The 18,478-nt window shown below is 40.8% G+C and overlaps 1 protein-coding gene across 1 annotated transcript in view; it reads left to right on the top strand.

Annotated features, from left to right (window-relative positions):
• sv2ba (synaptic vesicle glycoprotein 2Ba) overlaps positions 1 to 17,215 on the top strand; it is a 40,041-nt gene extending 22,826 nt beyond the window's left edge. Inside the window, exons 6-13 of the mRNA XM_047362360.1 lie at positions 1,031 to 1,120; positions 2,733 to 2,846; positions 2,976 to 3,064; positions 4,616 to 4,780; positions 4,868 to 5,001; positions 5,094 to 5,294; positions 5,435 to 5,594; positions 15,853 to 17,215. Coding sequence (XP_047218316.1) covers positions 1,031 to 1,120; positions 2,733 to 2,846; positions 2,976 to 3,064; positions 4,616 to 4,780; positions 4,868 to 5,001; positions 5,094 to 5,294; positions 5,435 to 5,594; positions 15,853 to 16,036 — 1,137 coding nt within the window. The 3' untranslated portion in view covers positions 16,037 to 17,215. The remainder of the gene's footprint in view (positions 1 to 1,030; positions 1,121 to 2,732; positions 2,847 to 2,975; positions 3,065 to 4,615; positions 4,781 to 4,867; positions 5,002 to 5,093; positions 5,295 to 5,434; positions 5,595 to 15,852) is intronic.
• Positions 17,216 to 18,478: the final 1,263 nt, after the last annotated feature.

The following is an 18,478-nucleotide window of genomic DNA, read 5'->3' as shown; positions in this document are numbered from 1 at the left end:
ATTTCAAAATTCTACTGTTTATTATGGTGATTAAATGTAAAATTGGTTATGTTGTATCAACTGAAAAGAAGTAATCAAATACTGACTAAATTAAATTTTTAAAGGGTGGTATGATTCATTTAAAAACATGTCCATAATTAAAAAAACTAAGAAACCACAGAGAGTAAAAATATTAATAACAGGTTCATTCAAAAATATTTCTATATTAATTTATGTTTGTCTGATGGTGTTGACAAAGTTCTACTTCAGGTCCAGTAAAAATGTAATTTTCAAACAAATGTTGCAACTGGGAGACTGAATCTTAACATGTTTACATTTTCAAACCATTATTTGTCATATTTGAAAACATAAGCTTTAGAAATAATTACATTAGTTTTGAGAAAAAAATAACTAATTCTGTCCTTTATCTTAAGAATCACAATTTAGAGTTGAATAATGCTTTTCCCAGTGATGGAGCACTGTGTCACAAAGCAAAATGGATAACTAAGTGGCTCGGGGATCAAATCATTGATACCCTTATCACTAATCAATAGTTCTTTGTTGGTATAGCAAACAAACCATTGTTATCATAGCTGGCCTGCTTTTAGCATGTTTCAACTAACATTTTATCTGCAGTGATGACAAGTCTTGGAGTTTGGAAAGCCTCCTTTCCAACACCTTAATTTTTAGCTTCCTCCAAAGATTCAGGCCAGGACTCTATCTGGGCCACTACGAACATGAATATAGCTTCCAGTCAAAACACATGTTAGCCAAACTAAAATATTACTGTAAACCTAAATCTGCACATCGCACATTACCAATTCAGAGAGAGAATGGTAATGACACTGGAACGTTTACATCAGGCAGATCTGGCAGGAGTGTACAGCTTTTGGGGCCGTATAATTAATGACTAAAATTCTCTTTTTTATGCTTAGTAGACTGTGTTTGCAATTTGAACTACACATAATCCACACAATATCTGGTTTCAAACAATGTCCATGAAACCTAAAGAGCCAATAAGAGATTTAGTCTATGTGTTTGTGGGTTCCAGAATGCCAGACACGATGAGGCATGGATGATCCTGCGACAGGTTCATGACACCAACTGGAAAGCCAAGGGGGAACCAGAGAGAGTCTTCACTGTAAGCCTTCATTAACCCCAACACTGATGCTTAGCCAAACCATTTCACTATTAATTTAAAGGATAATGAAAAAGGAAGATTGTTAGATTTTTATTATCAGGTTTTATGGTCTTAAGGAACTGGGTAACATTAGTTAGCACATACAACCTACCTTTGTGTGGTTTAATCACAGCTTATATCCAGCTGTTCTATAAAGGCATCAGACGTTTGTTAGAGAAGATTAGTAAACAAACAGTGTCGTGAAGACTGAGGAACAAAGCAGACAGATCAGGGATAAACATGGAGAATTTTAGAGTGAGGTTGTGTTAGAGATTATGTTAGAAAACAAGGTCTCAAAATGTTATTACATTGAAAGAGTATGGCACAACTGCAAACCTACTAAAACATAATTGTCCACCTAAACTGACAAGCTAGAATAGCATTATTTGGAGAGACAATAGGCCCATGAAAACTCTGGATGGACTGCAGAGGTCCCCAGATCAGGTGGGGGAATCTGTCAAAAGCACAACTATTTTTGGTCCACCTCACAAATATGGCATGAAGAAAGCCATAGCTGAAAGAACGTCATACACAGTTCCATTTTCATTTAGCCACAAACTATGTAGGAGACACAGCAATTATGTGAAAAAAGTTGCCCTAGTCAGAAGAAACCAAAATTAAACTCTCTGGCCTACATGCAAAACGCTATGAGTAGCAGAAAACTAACACTGCACATCACCCTGAACACACCATCCTCACAATGCAATATGGTTGTGGCAGCATTATGCTGTGGGGATGCTTGTCTTCAGCAGGGAATAGAGAAGATAGTCAGAGTTGATAGGAAGCTAAATACTACACAGTTCTGAAAGAAAACAAGTGAATAGCTGCAAAAGATTTTGAGACTGAGGCAAAGCTTCACTTTCAAACAGCAATGCAAAAGCACATCATAGTTTCATGTTTTTATTAAAAAACTGAAAACCGTGTCTTATTTTCCTTTCCCTTCGCAATCGTACAGTTCACAATTGGACTACTCTGTGAACTCTGTCATTATTGTGTTAGTCTATCACATAAAATCCTAGTACAGTACATTGACGTTTCTGCTTGTATTCTGACAAAATGTATAATAGTGAAAAGAGTATGAATATTTTTGCAACGTACTTCATGGAAACATGTCATTTAGTCAGCTGAGCTTTACAAAAAAATCTCAGTTATTAAAGCCATTGCAAGGCCTACATTTTAATTTATTTACAGAAGTTACGCTGTAGAACAACAAAAAAAAGAGATGATTTAATACTAATACTGTCCAGGGAACACGATGCCCTTTTTTAGTCTTTGTTCTGGGCACAGTAAGGTCCCAGACATCATGGCAGACAGCAGATGCCAGTGTGGTACCTGAAGACTTGTTTTTGTTTATATCAAAAATAAATGTGATAGTTTTTATGTTAAATGCCACAAATCTCCTAATTGTAAAATTATGACCAGCTCCAAATTACCATTTTATATATCTTTTTCAAATCGATTATAAAAGTGTTTTTTTTATTATTCCAGCTTGGACTTATTCATCTTGTCAGAGATTTAAGAATAAAAACAATGTAAAAATAAAAACACTGACATTCTTTGTCTCTCTGGACAGATTACAAACATTAAGACTCCACAAACCCAGGAGGACGAGTTCATAGAGATCCAGAGTGATACCGGAACCGCCTTCCAGCGCTGGACAGTCCGAAAAATGACCATGCTGCAGCAGGTTTCAAAATAGCTCAAACAGAAACCTTTGCTTTGCTTCAGTTTTTCATCTCGACACAATGTTGCCTCACAAATACTGTATGAAAACCATGACTCAATCACTAGCTAATGTTCTGTTTCCTTTTTGAAGGTGATGGCCAATGTGATGTCTTTATCTGCTCCGGAACTCCGGCTGCAAGGCCTGTTCCTACTCATTGTGTGGTTCTGTATGGCTTTCAGGTAGAATAACATGCAAGGTTTGAGATTCTCATGATATAATCACCTTAGGTACCGGTTTTATGGTGTCAACACAAAAATATAAAACAAAATGCACAATCTGGTGTGATTTCTTTCTTACTCTTAACAGCCTGAGAAATATTTTAAAAACTGAACTTTTTATTTTTTTTTATCTAAACATTAATATTGTTACATTATTAAATTGAAAGATTTTATGTTGATAATTGGAAATAACTATAAAGGTCACATTCTTATGAATTGTTTTTCCAGCGTATTGAAGTCTAAATGAAGTTATGAATGGACTGCAGTTGTATTTTGGTATTTAATTTACCTAAAGTATCAATAATACATTTTCATGACTGTGCTTCTATTAAACATTTTATGACACTGAAGTTATTATGTGCAGTATGACTTCATTGCAGAGTAGTTTTTTTTTTATTAATTTAAGTTTTTTACATTTTACATTCTGTAACCATTCCAACGAGGGTGTCATGCTCCATGAAAACTCTGCTTAGAAGGTGCATTCAGCCATCTTGGACTTTTGCAGCCTGTAGAACTTAGATCTTTCATCAGAACAACAGAATTCAATAAAGCAGATTTTTGAAAATAAGAGCCTACTTCAGTGAAAATAAATATGCATATTCAAAATGATATGTTTGAAAGTAAGGGGTTAAATTAGAGAAGCAACTACAATACTTACTAGTAGCTTTCAAGTGCTTATTGTGAAGAATGCAATACATTTTAAAACAAGTGTAACAAGCTGATACTGCCTGGTTAATTAGTTGTTAACTAGTAACCTGACTGAGTAGAGCTGTCTGTCTTAATAAAGAGACTACAGTCATATTCAGTAAATTTTAATATTATTGAAAAGTTCATTTATTTCAGTAACTCAACTCACTCAGTGAAACACTTTATGTAGATTACAAACAGATTGATGTTTAAAAGCCTTTATTTCTATTAATTATGATGGTTTTCCACTTGCAGCGAATGCAGAAATGTGGGCTTAGGGCTGCGGTGTTGCATGTGGCGCAGCGGTAGGGCGGGCTAACCATTTATGGAGGCCTCACTCCTCGACACAGCTGCCCTGGGTTCTAGTCTCAACCTCGGAAACCTATGCTGCATCATGTCTTTCCCCTCTCTCCACTCCACTTTCTGTCTACCTACTTTGGAAAACTAACAAAAATAAAGGCCACTAGTTCTGCAAAGAAAACAAAAGAAGACTACAGGAGCCTTATTTAAACCAGCTGACTGCCAGCGTGCAGCTTTTCTGTGGGAAAGGAGCAGCACTGAATTACTCTATGCTCCATACAGCCAGAGAATACTTCAGTCACTCCGGCACTTTGTCTGGTATCTCAATAAAGATAGTTTAAGCTGACGGAATGGTATGCTTTTTAAAACCATGGTATAGCTTTACACCACTGAATGCTCTATGCCTCACTGACATTTTTAGTATGAGTACATGAATAAAAAAATATCATTCTGTAAAGACAAGAACTAAGTTTTGTCTCACTTTAACAGATTAATTAGGTTTGATGTTTCTTTCCTGTGTGTTAGTTACCACGGTCTAGGAGTGTGGTTCCCTGATATGATAAAGTACATGCAATACGAGGAGTACGAGTCCAAGGTCCGAGTGTTTCACCGAGAACGTGTGGAGCGTTTCCACTTTAATTTTTCCCTGGTCAACCAAGTCCACCGCGAGGGAGAGTACATCCATGACAAGTACGTGTATCACTGTTCTTCCTGACATGAAGATTCACAAAGTTATCATTAAAGGTTTTTTTTGCCACTTTGTCTATTTTTTTCAAGATTTGCAAACATCGAGATTAAATCTGTCAAGTTTGAGGAATCGCTCTTTGAGAACTGCTACTTTGAGGACATCAAATCGACCAACACATTCTTTGAGAACTGCACAATCAAAAACACTGTCTTCTATAACACAGGTGCCTGACGTAGCATTATCATTATTGGCCAAAGAAATATGTTTGGTTTTATTTTTATCTGGAGTCAAACAAGGTCTGTGTTTTCTCTCCAGACTTGTGGCAGGAAAAGTTCAAAAACTGTCGAATGGAAAACACCACCTTCCTCCATCCAAAAAAAGGCTGTCATTTGAACTTCCAGGAGGAAAACGACATCGTCATCTACATGGTCAGCTTCCTTGGCAGTCTGGCTGTGTTGCCTGGCAACATCATCTCAGCTTTGTTCATGGACAAGATAGGACGGATTCGAATAATAGGTGACATATTCAGAAATAGAAGGATCTGTTTGGAACAGATGACCACAAACAGTTCTGTTTAATGTATTCATCAGAGAAACTAAAAAAACATCTAATTTTGCAGGAATAAGCTCAGTTATCATTTGTGTCTTTTATTTCAGGCGGTTCTATGCTGGCGTCATCAGCCTGTACTTTCCTGTTGCTTTTAAGCTTCAGTCAAGGAGCCGTAATCTGCTGGCAGTGTCTTTTCTATGCGGTTAGTGTGGCAGCCTGGAATGGGCTGGAAGTCATTTCTGTGGAGCTCTACCCCTCCTCTAAAAGGTATGGTCTATCTCTGGCTCTTTAACAGATGCAGTGGAGTTGTCACTTTACCTAAAACGTGGTTTGTAGATAATACTTCAACCAGCTTCTCTGTCCATACTAAATGAAAATATGCCCATACCATGATGCTACCACCTCCATATCGGTCTTCATGGGGCTGTTTGTCCACTAACAAACCTCCAAGGCCTTCACAGAACAGTAGTTTTTATACTGAGATTACATTACACATGGGTGGACTCTATTTGGCTATTTCTAAAGGCAATTGGTTGGACTGGATTTTATTTAGGCGTATCAGAGTAAAAGGGGACTGAACACAAATGCACATCCCACATTTCAGATTTTCATTTGTAACAGTAAAATAAAAAGCACGTATCTCTTTTCTGTCACTTCACAGTAATATGCTACTTTGTGTTGGCATATCTCATAAAATTCCAATAAAAAACATGGAGGTTGTAGTTTTAAGGTGGGGTGAATACTTTTGAAAGGCACAGTATGTGCCAAGTCCCATTTCTTTCACAAATCATGTTGTGTCTTCATTGATAGCTTTAAAGGGGCCACGATCAGAACTAAAACTTCTACTGTTTCAGCTTACTAAAACACACATTAAGCTAATGACTGAAACCTCTCAGTGTGCACTCCAGCTGCCCCAGCCAAAGCTCATTATCCCAGATAATGATGTAGACATTAATGGCGTTAAAGATTTTTCATTCATTAAAAGGTTTGTCTGAGCACAAACAAATCTAAGCAATGAATTTCTGCATTTTATCAAGGTTTACTTTTACCAATGTCTACTATTTTGAACCCCTTACACATAGAACTTTGTGGAATTTTGTCATGTTAACACTGCAAACTTAAATGCATTTTAGTGGGATTTCATCTAATAGACCAACACAAATCAAGTTATAACTGTAAGATGAAAGAAAAAGGGTACCAGTATTTTTATTGTTATTGTTTTAGTTTTTTTTTTCACAAAAGAAAATCTGAACCTTTCATCTGTCCATCTAGTGTCTTCCACATACCACAAGAGTAACATTTCCTGCAGCTACAAGAAGAGGGACACTCTCCTGATGAGACCAAAAGTGAAACTATGCCCATATGCAAAGAGGCATATGGGCATAAAACTCCACACACCCCTTGCACACACAATTCCCTCAGTGATACATGGTGGCGGCAGCATCATACTGTGGGGATGTTTTTCTTTAACAGGGACTGAGAGGTTAGTCAGAGTAGATGGTTAGATGGATGGAGCTGAACAGAGGGCAATCCTGGAAGAAAACCTGTTGGAGGCTGCAACATGTTTGCCAGTCGGGTAGAAGTCTACCTTCCAGCAGGACAATGATATTAAACATGAAGCCAGGGTCACATTGGAATGGCTCAGATCAATGCATATTCATGTTTTAGAATGGGCCAGTCAAAGTCCGTGTGTTCAGTTCAGTTTCTAGAACTGTAAAACTGGAAGAAACATACCCCAAAAGACTTGCAGCTAGAATTACAGCTAGAGGTGATTTTACAGTATTGGTTTAGGAGGGCAAATGTATGTCCTACATTTCAGATATTTATTTGTAAAAATGTAAAAATAAACACTATTCATTTCAATTCACATTTGTGCACAACTACAATATGTATTGTGTACAGAGCATGATTTTGCAACAAATTCTTCCCCTCCCTTATGTTGGGGCCATCCTTACATAATTGGCGTCCCTGGGTGGGCCTTAAAATGACAGATACCACTGTTGCACGAAGTAACACATTTGTGTTATCCTGGAAACTGTTGTGAGGTTTGGTAAAATTTTGCAGTTGTAAGCTGGAGGATGTATCTTGACTAATATTGGCTCAATTCTACTGCAGAGAAGTAATAATATACTCCTGATAGTAATAATAGTTTTTCTATGGTGCTTTTGTGGATGCAAGGTGGACATTTTGTGTAGTTTATGGTGAAATTCAACGTAAATTGCCAGCTTGTCAAAGCAATCCCTGCTGGCTTAGAGCTGTAGCGCAGTCAGCTTGTTGCCAGAGCAACCAAAAATTCTTGGCACAGTAGGAGGCATCCTATCTGCCTCTGGTATAACTACAGCTATAACCAACACTCTCCCAGTCAGGCAGGAAGCAACACTACCGTCTGGTGGCCATTAAGTGAATTGCAGTTACAAGAGGATTTTCTCCGCGTTTAGTGCCATCTTGTAGTCACTAGTGAGAATTACAGTTGCTGCCGCAGAATTTTACTAATTTGATTAGTTTTAGTAATTAGTTTTAGTTTTAGTTTTAGCAGATAATCCCATCACCGATGATCAAAGGACATAGCTTGAACTAAAATCAAGTTATTGTTTATTCATTGCCACTTCTGCTCTGGAATTTCTGCGTTTTTTTTTTGCTGGGTTTTTCTTGTGTGTGTAGCATGTTTTAACCAGACTCGCATAACTAACTTTAGTTGTCTAACTTGGTTGGCCCTACAAGAAAGTACATAACCCATAGTATGCATCACTAACATCCATTTGAAGCTAAGAATAGCATTGGAATGTTTTAGTTTTATTTATCCCACTTTTAAAATTTTATTTTAAAATTTGGGTTTTGTTTCTAAAAATTTTTTTGTGTGTTTTGCTTGATCAATTCCATTAAAGCGTAGACTTGGGTAAGCCACAGTTTGAACGGTCAAACCTGTGTGCTCATTTTAATCAAAACCCATTAATCTGCAAGATATATACACTGCTCAAAAAAATAAAGGGAACACTTAAACAACACAATATAACTCCAAGTAAATCAAACTTCTGTGAAATCAAACTGTCCACTTACGAAGCAACACTGATTGACAATCAATTTCACATGCTGTTGTGCAAATGGAATAGACAACAGGGGGAAATCTTTGGCGATTAGCAAGACACAATCAATAAAGGAGTGGTTCTACAGGTGGGGACCACAGACCACTTCTCAGTACCTATGCTTTCTGGCTGATGTTTTGGTCACTTTTGAATGTTCGTGGTGCTTTCACACTCGTGGTAGCATGAGATGGACTCTACAACCCACACAAGTGGCTCAGGTAGTGCAGCTCATCCAGGATGGCACATCAATGTGAGCTGTGGCAAGAAGGTTTGTTGTGTCTGTCAGCGTAGTGTCCAGAGCCTGGAGGCGCTACCAGGAGACAGGCCAGTACACCAGGAGATGTAGATGAGGCCGTAGGAGGGCAACAACCCAGCAGCAGGACCGCTACCTCCGCCTTTGTGCAAGGAGGAACAGTAGGAGCACTGCCACACCCTTTCAAAATGACATCCAGCAGGCCACAAATGTGCATGTGTCTGCACAAACGGTTAGAAACCAACTCCATAAGGATGGTATGAGGGCCCGACGTCCACAAATGGGGCTTGTGGTCACAGCCCAACACCATGCAGGACGCTTGGCATTTGCAAGAGAACACCACTGGCGCCCTGTGCTCTTCACAGATGAAAGCAGGTTCACACTGAGCACATGTGACAGACGTGACAGAGTCTGGAGACACGGTGCAGAGCGAACTGCTGCCTGCATCATCCTTCAGCATGACCGGTTTGGCAGTGGGTCAGTAATTGTGTGGGGTGGCATTTCTTCGGAGGGCCGCACGGCCCTCCATGTGCTCGCCAGAGGTAGCCTGACTGCCATTAGGTACCGAGATGAGATATGCAGACCCCTTGTGAGATCATATGCTGGTGCGGTTGGCCCTGGGTTCCTCCTAATGCAGGATAATGCATGTGGCTGGAGTGTGTCAGCAGTTCCTGCAAGATGAAGACATTGAAGCTATGGACTGGCCCGCCCATTCCCCAGACCTGAATCCGATTGAGCACATCTGGGACATCATGTCTCGCTCCATCCACCAATGTCACGTTGCACCACAGACTGTCCAGGAGTTGGCGGATGCTTTAGTCCAGGTCTGGGAGGAGATCCCTCAGGAGACCATCCACTGTCTCATCAGGAGCATGCCCAGGCATTGTAGGGTGGTCATACAGGCACGTGGAGGCCACACAGAATACTGAGCCTCATTTTGACTTGTTTTAAGGACATTACATCAAAGTTGGATCAGCCTGTAGTGTGTTTTTCCACTTTAATTTTGTGTGTGACTCCAATCCAGGCCTCCATTGGTTAATACATTGGATTTCCATTGGTGATTTTTGTGTGATTCTGTTGTCAGTACATTCAACTTTGTACAGAACAAAGTATTCAATGAGAATATTTCATTCATTCAGATCTAGAATGTGTTATTTGAGTTTTCCCTTTCTTTTTTGAGCAGTGTATATACATATATATATATATATATATATATATATATATATAGGAATCATACAGCTAGCTGAATGCTTAATCTGTTTGTGTTGCTGCTAATTGATTTTAGCGATCATTCAAAACTAAACAGCTTAGTCTAAACTGCTAATTGTCACTACTGGTAATTTTAGTGGTCATTCATAGCTGAACAGCTTTGTTTGTTGTTATGCATTTTGGCCAAAGATGGAGAAAACATCCCGGACTGCAGCTGGAGATGTGAGTCAGGAGGGCCCCACAGAAATGCAGGCACAGGAAGCAATTGGAGCTTTGATTTTATTGTCATCAGAGGAGCGTAAAGCTCTTAATGATTATATCATTGAGGATTGTGAAGCAAGGATTCAGGAATTGCTCCAGGTCATTAAGAACCCACCAAAAGACACACAGGTGGTCGATGTGTTAGGACAGCTCACTCTTTTATATCAGCGAAGGGTCAGGTTGGAAGTTGACCAGCGTTTTAAACTACAGTTTATGCTGAATAATACTTTGCAGACAGCAGAGGCAACAAGGTGTGAACTGTTAGAAGTGGAAGAGAAGTTGGAAGCAGCCAGAAGGTTGGAGGTAGCTGAGCGTAGCCAGGACACACCCCCATCCCCAGAGGACTGGGGGGGTGGAGATAAGTCCTGTCTCACAGGTTGAAACCTCTGAAGCTGAGCCACACGTGCAACACCCTGAGAGAACCTTCCACTCAGAGCTGGAAAACATAGAAGCTGCTCTCCAGAGACAACCTTCCCAAGCTTGTGGTTTTGCCCACACATCCACAGAGTCCAGAACAGATATGAGTTGGGGTGAGCAGCTTTCACACTTGACTTGCAGGACCCTGCTCTACAATCCCTCATCTCTGCCAAGGTGACAGGAGAGCTGTCTCTGGGACTCAGGTGGTTCACACCGCCCTCAACCGTTGTCCAGGATCCGATTCCATGGAGCACAGGGTCCAACATTGTACCATGAGCTGCCTCCAGTGCCTCCCCCAAGGGTGAAGCGTGATGCCCTGACACACAAGGGATGCAGCAGAAGTGAACCTTCAGATGATAACTCAGATGGGCCAGCACCAATCCCTGAGAGTGGATCGTGCACACGCCAACTTGAGTCTCTTGCCCAAGGCATAGAGCATTTTGACCCTAATAATGAGGAATCAAACATGATGATTATCTTAGGGAAGTCGAACGCTGCCTTTTAGACCTGTGCTGCCCATCAGCACAGGAAAATCTGGAGCTCATCTGGAAGACAACATCCAGGAGCGTCCATATTTTCATGGAGAGCCTGCCCCCTGCAGTCCGAGACCATTATTCAACCCTCTGTGAACCTTTAAGGGAAGAATATTCTGTGTACACGGACCGGGCCTCCACAACACTTGGTGCTTTGGCTATCCAGCAAAAGAAAAGCGAAGCACCCAGAGAGAATTACGAGCGCCTGAGAGCCGCTTACTTCCAAGGTGGTAATGTTCCCAGCATAGAGGAGGAATATGCTTTTAAATCATTATTCCTCCACAACCTTCATGAAAGTGTGCAATACGACGTTACTATGTACTGTAGAACAAAAACCTTCACCATGCAAGAGATCCGTAAATACACTCAGATGGCATGAGAAACACGTGCACGCCCTACTAAGGAATCAGAAGGTGAGGCTAGAGTTTTACAGGTGCATGCAGAAGAAGACAGTCTTGCATTAGAAGGCCGAGAAATGCCTTCAAACAGAACCCATGTTAAGAACAGGTTAAGGGAACAACGTATGTTTGGTCAGCTGAACCGGGGGGGTGGTACTGAGTACCAGCCACAGTCAAAGTTGCCGGACCACTTCTGGTCGAACAGATGACCTGACCATCAGGTGAGGCCCAAAGGTTGGCCTGATGGTAAAGGTTGGAGTCAACATGCAGGATGCAACCCGAGGAGAGAGATGTAGGTTGCCTTCCGTAAGGTTCTGACAGAAGCAGTGGACCAGGCATGCGCCCAACCTCCACCATCATTAGAGGCAGCTGACCATCCGGTGAAACCGGATCCACGACTAGGTGTGGACCCAGTCTCCACAGCCAGCGGAGTCTACCTCCACGGATGGGGAGACGATCCTGGGAAATTCCAAGAACCCCTTGGGACCTCTTCAGGAGAAACACAACAAACCACTTTTCCACGGTTCTTAAGTAAACTGAACCAAAATGAACATACAGGTTACCTATACTGTCTTACCAGTATAGGAGGACATGTCAACCTGAGTTTCCATTTTAAAACAGGATCAGGGATCAATCTGATGGGCTCAGTCTTGTTCGAGGAGGTGAGAAGAGCCATCCTCTCCCTCATTAAACTATTTCAGGCTAAAGCTTGTGATGTAAGCATCACCAGCTGGGTGGAGATGGACATCACACTCAGAGACGTGAGTCTGGTGCACCCCATCTATATGTGCACATTGAACATAGAACTTTTCCTTGGTGGCCAGGACCTGCTGGACAGGCTGGCCCCACTCATTGACCGCCACAGGACCAACTCTGGGTCCAGGTGGAGGTGCAAACACCACTGGGTGTAAGCAGCAAAACATCCTTGGTGACAAACCAGGTTGCCAGCTTAGAGGAGCCCAAAGAACCTCTCAGGTCCTCGTCAGTGCCAGACATGGGCACCTCTGGGACATAGCTGCACCCAGCCACCCAGAAAATTCCTCCCAGATGCAGTCACACATCATTTCTTTGCTCTTTAAAGAACCCACGTGTGAAAACTTACAACCCCAAAGTGGTGTAAGGTGTACACCTGGAAACCATGTTCATACCAGAAGTGCTTCTAGCATTCTGGGTAGGGCAGTTATCAACTGGTAGAGAGCTGTATGACCGCGTGTGCCAAGAAGATCCCCTTTTAACTGAGGCACAACACAGCCACACACTCCTCTTAGCAGAGTGTGCACCTCCAGTGTGCAGATTGGCATAAAACAGCTTTCTCATGCTTTCAGCATTGTTCCAACAGACCAAAGGGGGTCACATTATCCTACGCCCACTACTCTCCTGCAGGGGGCAATAGGAGCTGCAAAGCCACACTCAACACCCTCCAACAGATGGCGTACTGGCCTCCAACGTCTCACGACACTCAGGTCTACATCCAAGGATGCTTAACCTGCTGCCAGTTTCAGCCATCCCAGCCAATCGGTCAACCTCCGCTTCAGCGAAGGGGAGTTACATTACTTTGGTTCCACCTTCAGACCAACTGGGCCGAACCAGCTCCAAAATTAGCAGGAAGTAACAAATTCCCCCTAACTGTGACATGCACCCTCATTAAGTCAGCACCAAATGACACCGTCACCCCAGCTGCTGCTCTTTTGCTGAACCAGATGAAGTTCTACATTGAAGTCTCTTCCCCAAGAACAGAGCTTGTCTCCATGTCCGGGAATGGAGAGACCAGTGCGTAGGACCAGTTTAAATAGGTGCATGTTTCATAAACGCACACGAACATGCACTAATCACTAACAACTTTCTTCAACAGGAACTGTTAAAACTATAACTACCTTTCAGGTAGACACAGTGTTAAACTGCAAGTTGCACGTTATTTTTCCATTAACACTCTGCATGCACTGCAGACCCTCACAGAAGGGATTAAGAATGATTTAATGGTCACACATACTGCCAGAGATTTCATGCAAAGTCTTATTAAGAGATGTTGGTTCATCTGTAGGCGGTCTCACCTAGGCACAGATACCTACTTGCCGAGTTCTGCTGGATTTAGTAGAGAAAATCCTAAAGTCCACCACAGCAGACACCTTGCAACCTCCACAAACACACCTGGCTGATAGCCTAAGTAGTGCAGTTCCATTATTATTATTCTTTTTTTTTCTTTCCCTTTTCCTATCTAAAAGGTTTAGAGACAGGAGTAATGTTAAATCCCATCATCATGTGAAAGAGCTAATTTGTTTAAACCTAAACCCATGTTAAACATTGGATTCTGTTAAGATAACACACTGCATAGTTGGTTACAAAACAGGATTGACTCCCTCACATTTATTTTCCCTTGGTTCATAGCCAAGTGTAATATCCCATATACCTTTGCCAATGCCACAGGCTGATTCCCCTGCCTGACTGGAATTGGACGACTAAGACATAACCCCATTATTTAGTTATCTTGTTTTTCCTTCTTTCTTTTTATGGTTGTTTCACTTTGTCTCAGGGTTACCAGAGCTGATGACCAAAAAGAATGTGATGAGGATGTGAATGTATTGTTTTTGTATTTTTCTCATTGAATGACATGGACAGGTATGAGTTAGTCAGAGTTTAGTCCTGCCCAGGCTAACCTTGTCCTGCCCAGTCAAAGGTCTTTGAGAAACAAACTGAACTGTGAACTCCCGTTCCTGCCAAGAGGAACACAAGGACAGTATTTTTGTTTTTTTTTTCTTATTTTTGTTTTTCTTCTTCATGGATCATGGATCATTGAGTCTCAGCTCCTATGATGGATGGACCTGGTAGCTTCAAAGACTGCGATTAATCACACCCTTCGAACCTAGGGGGGATGTTGGGGCCATCCATTTTGGTTGCACATTTTTACATGCGCAGCTCAACAGACGTCGCAGCTCTGACGTCACTGGGAGTATAAACCGGCTGAGATGCAGAGTTCCATGGCCATTTCCTGCCTGTCTCACAGGACAGTGCAACGGAGTCGTATATCTGGAGATACAAAAGCTCGCAGGCGAACTTTTGCTCCACAAGGCCATTCCCGGAAGAGCTTGAAAGCTGGAAATCTGTCTGATACAAGAAGATCAGTAGATTCATTTGACGATCGAAGACCGCACCGACACCCGGAACAGGTGGAAACCCACAGAGGTTCTATGTCCAAGGAGATGAGTTTTCCTCCTTGTGTAATGCAGTCGACTAACGGTTCATCTTTTCCCCTCCTGGACAGATGAGAAATTAGCGGTTTTTTTCTTTAATTTGATCATGGACGCGAGGTCCTCCTCCCCTCCTTTTTCTTCAGACCTGATCCGGTGGAGAGCAGAAATCAACGTCAAAGTAATTTTGTTCTTTTCATATTAAACCGGATAGGTGCATTTAGAAGTCTGGGCAGGATGAGGCATAGTGAAGGTGATTTAGAATCACCAGTAGTTAATCTAAGGTAATAACTTGTTGCATGCAATACTGATTGAATTATGTTATGCTGAGCTGTGTTTTGATTTGATTTGGTGTGCAAGCACTGCTGAATCGTGCGTGGCTAATGTTTTGAAGTTGGACTTTTAAAAGTTTTTCATTCAAAGTAACTGTGGTCTGGGCCTCGCCCGACCACTCTTTGTTCCAGTTTTATTGCTGGAGATTTTCCACTGAGTTCCCACCTCAGAGTTTATTACTCTTTGTTAAGATTTGGGGCGTTCAGCTGGTTGTGGCTAAAGGGGTGTGGCCCCACCATTTTATCAGCTGATCGCTGCGATTGAGACATCAGCACAACAGGAGGACTTCTTCCTATTTAACCCAAATTACACATTTTGTCCATAAAACTACTGGTTTGATCTTCATAGACACTAAATGCGCATATATGTTTTTCTTTTATTATTATTGTTAGGTAGTCATTGTTATTCCCTTTGTGTAGAATAGTGCTTGTTAGTTAGGTGATGGTTTTGGACCAGAATAATGGTATATCAGGATTATTTGGCTTCAATAAATCTTCATGTATATAATTAAGAGAAGTGTTTATTTTGTGCAAGAGTGATTTATCTGTCAAAACAAGGTCGAAGTTCCCCCACCTTCGGTGAAGTGGTTGAATAAACAGTGACAGTTGGTGGTTTTGGTTAATAATTTGTAATTATTAAAGAGCTTTGAGCCCATAATCACAACACCAGAGAACATCTCTGATTTCTATTCGTAAGTAATGATTTTTGGTTAAGAAATTAATTTTTTTCAAATTATGATTTGAAATTATAATTCTTGATGAATATTAATTAATCAATAATCATAATCCTTACACTTAAGTATGCAGAACATTTCTCGAGTTCTGAATCTACATGTTCTTTTTCTATTTTACAGAGGGACAGCATTTGGTATCCTGAACGGAATATGTAAGTTTGCAGCCATCATTGCCAGCTTCATCTTTGCAGCCTTCATCGGCATCACAAAAGTTATCCCCATCTTCCTGGCTTTCGCCGCCCTCGTCTGTGGAGGTCTGTTGGCTCTAAAGCTGCCTGAAACACGGGAGAAAATCCTCTCTTGAAAAGTCAGACCTCCTGCTGCTTCGGATCCCCCGACACAAACAGCAAACTGGGGGAGGGGGGGGGGGCACCAAGGAAAGATTATGGCGCTATGTTGTATGATTGTATCAATGCTGTTACATGTTCAAAAATAGTTCAAAACCTGTATGGTGGCCTACATCAACCTGTGGTTGCTCTCTGCTTCTGGAAAGCTCCTCAGGCTGCCCAGCATTTCTGTCACATCGTGTCAGTCTAGTCTTTGTCATCCTCTATCGTCCCACTCTATGTTCACACACATCTGTTCTTTTTAAGGTTTGTGTAAAAGACTAAAGCAATGTGTCTGTGTTTGAATGGTTATGTAGATCATGTTACCATGTTGTGCTTTGGTTTCATTCCCTCTTGATGAAAGAGAGAGAACTTTTAGTGATGACTTAAAAATGACGAGACTCACGGCTCAGTCTCAGCAGCAATATTACTTTTACTCTAAAAGCAAATACCGCAAACATTAATCCCAATGTTTATTCAGAGCAGCCCTGAGGTGTCTGTAGTTTGTGTTGCCCAGTTTATTTTCTTTAGGTAAAAATGTCTCACTGACCAATTTACTAAGAGGTCAGTCAGTGTATCTCATCTAACAATGACCTCCTCAGTTTTCCCAACTCATCCAGGAAACAACCTGACCAGGCTTTATGACTCTGAGATGTCTTGTTTGTCCTCAGTTATAGAGCTGTGTTTTAATGGTGTTGTTAATGTAGTATTATGGTTTTTGTCTGTCACATCTTGCCATGTCAAAATGTAAGGAACCGTCTTTGTCTTTTTCTAAAGAAAGAGAGAACATTGCAAAACTGTAAGATTAGATGTTTTCATATGATGCTCTCATTTTAACACTGATGAAGAACTGATTTGCAGAAAATGCTGCATTTCTAAAAATGTGTCAAGATTTTTTCTGAGCATTGTACTTAATTGGTATGACTGATATATGTGTGTGAGCTTAAGTGTGTGTGTGTGTGTGTGTGTGTGTGTGTTTGAGAACGAGAGAGAGAGAGAGTCTGAGTGTGTCTGAATGTTATCAAAATGCCTGTGAATTTACTGAAACTCAACATTCTACCACTGCTGTATTTGCTGTTGTACATATAGACCTGTGTAAATTAGCTGTACCATAGTAGTTGTATCATGACTTGAATAAAGCTAAGGGTGTGATCCGATTTCCTTCTTCTTCTTCAAAGGCAAAGACAATGCAAGTTACCATGTTTGATCCCTTATGTGATAAACAGTTTTATCAATGAATCATATTTGGTAGGAGCAAAGAGACTGTTGCAACATATCCAGACGACAATGGTTACAGCTCCTTTTCTAAAGTTCTGAATATTCCAATAAGTGCCATTGGCGCTATAATACGGGAGTGAAAAGAACATCATTTCACCATAAATCAGCCACAGCCTGGTGCCCCTCATAAGATTTTCAACAGAGGATTCAAATCAAATGAGTTGTCCAAGAACCAAGGAGCAGTCACAGAGAGCTTCAGAAAGACAAAATAGCAAGTACAGTTATTCTAATGAAAACAGTAAGTAATGCACTCAACTGCAATGGGCTTTATGCAAACTCACTGCACAACAGTCCACTTGTGAAAGTCCACATGGAGAAGTTAGTGAGATACTGCGAGAATAAAGTCTAGTCAGATAAGGGCCAAAGCTAGACTCTTTGGATATTGTGCTGATCATCTCAATGCCATGCTGAACAGATGCAATAATTAATGCAAGGGGAGCCTTGACCAAGCATTGAGTGCATATACTGAACAGTACATGGGCATACTAGGCTAACATTTCTGAAATAAAAATATTTTTTATTGGTTTTAAGTAATACTCTAATTTTCTGAGAAGCTCATTTTGGGGTTTTAATTAGCTGTAAGCCATATCCATGAAAATTAACAGAGATAAACACTTGTGATGTATCATTCTTTATGCAGTGAAAGTGATTTTGGGGTTTAAGTGTTTGTTTCAGAGCGTTCAACCACATAATACTGGACAAAGACGAGAATGTTGCAGTTAAAATTCATCCTTGTCCCCTAAGTGACCATAAGCTGTTTACATTTCTATTGCTATATATCTTGAGCATATTGGTCTGAATAAAGCAAGTTATTGGAAGGACAATACTCTCTTAATATCTGGTTTCTTTATTAAAGCTCAGACTGAAAATAATGTATATTATTAACTGGAAATTACTTAAATATGAATGAACAAAGTATTTAAGAATATTTGGCAGCAACCTGGTTAAAAGTAGAAAACTGGAAGAACAAAATATAATTCCTTACCTTTCTTTTTTCTTTCAGCTTTCTCCAGAATATCTGACAGAAAAGGATCAAACAGAGCTGAATAACTTGCGGGAAAGGCTGGATAACATATATATTGCAAATCTGAATACAGTTACTCATTTAAGAATAAAACAAGTGGTAACTGAGGACTCATAAC

Source organism: Girardinichthys multiradiatus, chromosome 4, assembly GCF_021462225.1.
Source record: "Girardinichthys multiradiatus isolate DD_20200921_A chromosome 4, DD_fGirMul_XY1, whole genome shotgun sequence".
NCBI lineage: Eukaryota > Metazoa > Chordata > Actinopteri > Cyprinodontiformes > Goodeidae > Girardinichthys > Girardinichthys multiradiatus.
The sequence above is the reverse complement of the archived record's forward strand: the minus strand, read 5'-3'. Positions and strand labels throughout refer to the sequence as shown.